At 41.3% G+C, this 6,000-nt stretch overlaps 1 protein-coding gene across 1 annotated transcript in view; it reads left to right on the top strand.

The window, feature by feature from the left end:
- The first annotated feature begins 1,547 nt into the window (after positions 1-1,547).
- SCIN (scinderin) overlaps positions 1,548-6,000 on the top strand; it is a 75,682-nt gene continuing 71,229 nt past the window's right edge. Inside the window, exon 1 of the mRNA XM_054496802.2 lies at positions 1,548-2,153. Coding sequence (XP_054352777.1) covers positions 1,955-2,153 — 199 coding nt within the window. The 5' untranslated portion in view covers positions 1,548-1,954. The remainder of the gene's footprint in view (positions 2,154-6,000) is intronic.

The following is a 6,000-nucleotide window of genomic DNA, read 5'->3' as shown; positions in this document are numbered from 1 at the left end:
TCAAACCCATTGAATTCCCCTAAAAATCATTTTCTAACCCCCCAAATCACCCATACATCACCCATCTGCCTTTCCTCTAATAAGGATGTACAACCCTCTGTACCTCATTGGGATATTGGCCAATCACTCTGTGATTCTCCCCCATGCCCGCTGATAAATTTGTATGCCATTTGTCCTGTTAATCTGCCTTTTGTGACTTGATTTTTCAGTGAAACTTCAGAGGGTAGAGGGGAAGTTTTCCCTTGGCCCCTACACTATGAACTGAGATAGACAAAATAAATTAGTATGTTTATAAGGTGGAATACCATGTGGTCAGTAAAAACCAGTAGCTCTATGAGTACTGTGTGTTGATACACAGACACACACAAACACACACACACGGGGGGGGGGGATTCGAAAAGGTTATATGTTACATTTTCTGTTAAAAATTTAAAATAACTACATTATCTATATTCTTGTTGACAAAATTTGAGTGTCTGGAAAAATACATAAGAAACTGGTAATGTAATTGCCTTTGGGGAAAGCAACTGGGTGGCAGGGTGAAATGGAGATAATTTTTTATTGCACACATTTTGTACTTTTAATTTTTTTACCATGGTCATGTAATAAACTATTAAAAACATAATTTAATTAAGGAAAAAAATCTAATTTTGCATTATTATTGACCTTCTAGGGATTCATGTAATTTGAGAAATTGAATGAAAACAATTTTACACGCATGAAATTCAGCTTTCTTAGTCTATACATCCTGAGTGATTTGCCTTTTTCAGTAACAGAATCCTTTGCTATACCAGCTTGTTAAACGAATGCCAAATCAAGAGTAAAATTTCCATCTGTATTCCATAGTGTTTTAGCCATGCTGCAAAAGCAAAACCTGTAGGTAAAACAAAGAAAATTATCACCTTGAAGCTAGGTAACAGGTAACCCAGAAGTCCGGTCAGGCATAAAATTACAGCCACAAACAGCCCTGCAGAGAACATCTCAGGAGGGCGGCTGCTGGGTTTTTGTTGTTATTGTTGTTTTCATCTTTCTTGGCCAAAGGAAGCAGGTGTTAAGAAAGCTCAACCACAGCTCCCGAACTCTTTGAGATTTACAGAGCTCTGTCACTTGGGGTAAGACTGCCATTCTCCCAGGTTTTCTTCCTGTCCAAGAAAACTGACATGCTGTTTTTCATGGTATTTTCAAACTGGAAGATCGAGACAGAAACTTTGGTCATCAGGAATGGAGAGATTGCCCAATGAAATGACAGAATTGATCATTAGGATGCTTGTTACTCAAAAAGCCAATTTTTTAAAGAAGGATGTATTAAAATTATTCCAGCATGCTAATGTGACACACTCGTCTGCTGCCTAATAGCAGGTGTTGCTACTAGCAGAGGAAGCCTTGTTCTAAGAATTATTCTAGAGGGCCAGAAAGAACAGGTATTGCTCCACCCGGGTAAACGCTGACTCAACTCTGTAGGGCTGGCGCGCTCTTTCCTCACCTGACCCCTCCTGCCAGGCACAACTGAGATCCAGAAATAACAGGATTAGCGAGAGAAGGGGAAATATGCAGGACGGTGGCGATGGGTATGCACGAAGGAGTGCCAAGCAGTTTTAATCGTTAATGTTCTTCGTCTATTGCTAGAGAAAATGTCTTTCCTTGGAGGAGGCATTGGCACGAGTTACTATAAACTCCCTCTGAATCTCAAGACTTCTGGGACGCCGATTCCGCTCCTGGCCTGGGGCAGGGCGTGGGAGCTTGGAAGCCAGCGCTGCGCTCCCTGTGGGAAGCGATCGCCGCCTCCGTCAACTCGCGCCTGGGCACTCAGCCCCTCCCGTTTCAGGGCGCCGCCTCCCCGGATGGCAAACCCTATAAAGTGGCGGCGAATAAGGTTCCTCCTGCTGCTCTCGGTTTAGTCCAACTCCAAGATCAACGATATCCCGCGACCCCCGGAGCATCGCGTGCAGGAGCCATGGCGCGGGAGCTATACTACGAGGAGTTTGCCCGGGCGGGCAAGCAGGCGGGGCTGCAGGTCTGGAGGATTGAGAAGCTGGAGCTGGTGCCCGTGCCCCAGAGCGCTCACGGCGACTTCTACGTCGGGGATGCCTACCTGGTGCTGCACACGGCCAAGACAAGCCGAGGCTTCACCTACCGCCTGCACTTCTGGCTCGGTAAGGGACGGCGGGCGGCGGGACCCCGACGCGCCAAGGCCGGCGAGGGGAGGACGTAGGGGTCTGAGATTTGCAGGCGTGGGAGTAAAGGGGACCGCAAACTGAGCTAGACTGGAGACCTGTCGCGCCACTCGCGCCCTCACGGGGCTGCCCTTTGGGGCCGGCCACTTTCTCCCTACCGAAGTCAACTTGCCGGCTGCAAACGCGGGGCTCAGGCGTTGTCCGCAATTGACTTACCTCGCAGGCTTTCACCTTTGCCAGGTGTAGTTCCTGGACTTTGGTGCTGGTGACTCTGGCTTCTTCCCCCATTCACCTTCAAGTATCCAAACGCCACTCTTGTCCAGGGGCGCTGCCTCAGCGCACACCGTCTCTGGCCAAGCCCCGCTCACCTTCCGACAAACTCAGTCCTGCTTTCCCTGTCGGGATGGAGAGGAAGTCATAAAGTCTGGGGGCATCTGCCTCCGCTAGGGAGAAGTCTTTTTGTTTTTCTTCACACATTATTTTTATTTGTTGGTTTCGGGCACTGGCTTATTTTCTCTATGATTGCGGGAATTATTGTTCTGGGCCTCTTTAAAACAGGATTCTGCCCGCACCATGCTGCTTGTAGGTAGACAAAAACTCCGCTTCATTAGGAAGCTGGCGTCCTCAGGTGGAAGCAAGAAAAAAATACCGATATTTTATATATAAATAAATAGCTCTATATGGGTATTTCATATATTTATGTAGATAGACTGCTTTATTGTTATTATTTATTATTTATTTTAGCAAGGACACAAGATGGAACAGAAACGACTCCTTCAGCAGTAGTAATTATTTTGAGCTGCATTCGTGCCAGGCTGTCAGGACACTGGGCCTTGTGTGTTCTTTTTCCACCTTCTACTTTTACTCATAAACATCCTGAATGTCCAGCCTCTCCCCAGGAGGTCTTGTGCCAGTGGGCACACCCTGTCTAACAACATGCCTATTCTCTGAGCCTTTTTGCCTTCTTTTAAAACTAGCTAGCCTGCCCAGTACTCGTGTTTGTTTAGTTTTATCCCTGAGCTTAGGAGGAAAACACACAAAACCACACACACATATACATTTTTAAGTCCCTGAAAGCCAACACTGTAATTTCTAACATTTGAAGATTTTAAGAAACAAAATAGTAGAAAACATTGAATAGTGACTGTCTAAACATTGGCAAACACCTGGAACAGACATTTGAGAAATGAGAAATGAAAAATACGTAGATGAAGATAAGACTTTTAATTATACCATTTGGAGTCAAAAATTTGTGTTAGCTTGAGGAGGCAGAGAAGGCTCAGCCTGAGTTCTAAACACATTTTGGCTTCTTGTTGCGTTGCTGCTATTCCTATTATAATGTTGCAATACACAGTCGTCTGTTTGTATTTTCTGCCAGAAAACACTGAAACTTTTATAACCCATGTTCAAGAATGAATGATGCCAGATAGAATAATGATGTCCTTACAGAGGGCTTTCCACGCAGAACTTAAATCTAGTATGAATGAATGTGTTTGAAATGCCACATTTGCCATTTGAGTAAATTAAAATGTGAAAATAATTCCATATCTTACTGTAGACAGCAGTTAAGTTTGACTTTGTCAGATGACCACAAGGGAGATTTGAACACAATTGTTTAATTCTATACATTTTTATCCAAGTTGACCTCTTAACTACTATGTTTTGTAGGGTTTACAGATTCACCTTATTCACTTAATTATCTACTTAATTATCCACTTGGTGCCCATAAATTTCAAAAATATAATAGAAAATGGTTTGGGCAGAAACATTTATAATCTTAAAGACATGCTAAAACTGAAGTCAATAACATGTTAATAACAAGCGAATTCATTCAGTAATTATTCAATATGGCCAGTACTGTACAAGGCACTTGTGGATATGAATAATTAATGAAACTTCTCTAAAAGTTGATCACCTCAAAGGTGCAAAAAGACAAAAAGTGATATAACACAGGTAGAATGTGATAGTTACTGTGAAAGCACAAAGTGTCTGTGGTTATTGGGAAACAGAAGGCTTTAGAGAAAAAAAAAGAATGAGAGTACTTGGAAGTGTTTTTGTGTCAAGAGAGAATCATGGAGAGAAAAAAAGCTTCAAGTAAAATAGTCAACAGGACCTTCAGATGGGATTGCCCAACAGCTCTTCCTACTTCAGTTCCCTAAGAAGACAGAATTTCATCCAAAATAGTGTAGTCTAAGACCTAAATTAGGATGAATCCATGAGGATTCATCAGAGAGACAGATTGAGAGAAAGTCACAGGAGAGAGAGCTGAACTTCCAGGGGAAAAGAATGTTTGGTTAAAGGAAATCAGCTGGAAGAAAGAGAAACTAAAGTTAAACTGAGATGAAAAAAGGTGCATAGCATAGAAATGAAGAAACAGGCCAAATGGGAGGCAAAAAGGGGAAACAGGAAGAAGTTGGACCTAAAACAAGAGAGAACAGAGGGGGAGAGTCGTCTTTCATGGTCTCTTTCTCAGTGTTTCCATAACACTTGGCATATCTCAGATTATTTTATTGTATTAACATTACATGCTTAAATGTATTAACATCATATGCTTAAATGTAATGAAAGTAAAAATTTATTGCAAAGAACTTAAATGTTATTGCATTAGCCCTTCTTTAAAAACATTTCAGCTTTGCACCTAGCGGTTTAAATGCATCCATTCACCTTCTGTTTGTAGTTCCTTATAGCACCAAATCAATGGGTAGGTCCAGATAGTAAAACTGCTCCCTGTCACATCCCTAACCTAAGCTACAAACACTTATCCTCACTCTTTCTCTTTGCCAGTTTTAAACTTTACACAAATATATTTTAAAGCAGTATACATTTATGTTATAAGTGGGCTGTACCAGGCCTTGTGCAATGCCCTGGGAATCCAAAGGATTGGATTACAATATACGATACAAAGAACTTATACGAAGGACTGGCTAGGATGCTGAGAAACTGGATCATTTACATTGCTGGAGCATGGGGGTGGGTACATGCAATGGTACAGCACTCTGGAAAAGAGTTTAGTAGTTTCTTACAAAACCAAATATACTACTACCATATGAGTCAGTAATTGCATTCATAGGTATTTATTCCAGAAAAATGAAGTTTTGTATTCACATAAAAACTTGTACCTGAATATCCACAGCAGTTTAATTTGAATAAACAAACACTAGAATCAGCCCAGATGCTTTTCAACAGGTGACTGGTTAAACAAGTTGTACATCTGTACCAACTAATACTACTCAGCAGTAAAAAGGAACAAACTATTGATACATACAACAACTTGGATGAAGCTCCAGGGAATCATGCTGAGTGAAAAACCCTAAGAGGCTTTATACTGTATGATCCCATTTATATAAAATTTTTGAAATGACAAAATTTTAGATTTGGCATTGCCGTTGGTTACAGATAGGGTGAAGAGGAGATGATGTGGGCAGGAGAAGAGTGTATTATAAAAGGGCAACTTGAAGGATGTTTTTGGTGGAACTATACAGCATCTTGATTGCGATAGCAGATGTATGAATTTACACATGTGATAAAATTTTATAGAACTAAATGCACACACACACGAGTACAAGTAAAACTGAGAAAATACGAACAAAATAGGTGGATTATATCAATGCCAATATCTTGGTTGTGGTATTCAGTGCTATACTTTATTATATGTTAATATATTAAGCCATACCGTAATTTTACAAAGTTGCCACTACTGGGGGAAATTGGGTCTATTGGTCTGTGTCTATCCTTCAATAGTACCAATCTGTTTTAATCACGTTAGCTATATAGTAAACCTTAGTATCAGGTAGAGTGATTCCTCCCACTTTACGCTTGTTTGTCA

Source organism: Pongo pygmaeus, chromosome 6, assembly GCF_028885625.2.
Source record: "Pongo pygmaeus isolate AG05252 chromosome 6, NHGRI_mPonPyg2-v2.0_pri, whole genome shotgun sequence".
Classification (NCBI taxonomy): Eukaryota; Metazoa; Chordata; class Mammalia; order Primates; family Hominidae; genus Pongo; species Pongo pygmaeus.
Note: the sequence above shows the minus strand (reverse complement) of the source record. Positions and strands in the feature narration are given on the sequence as shown.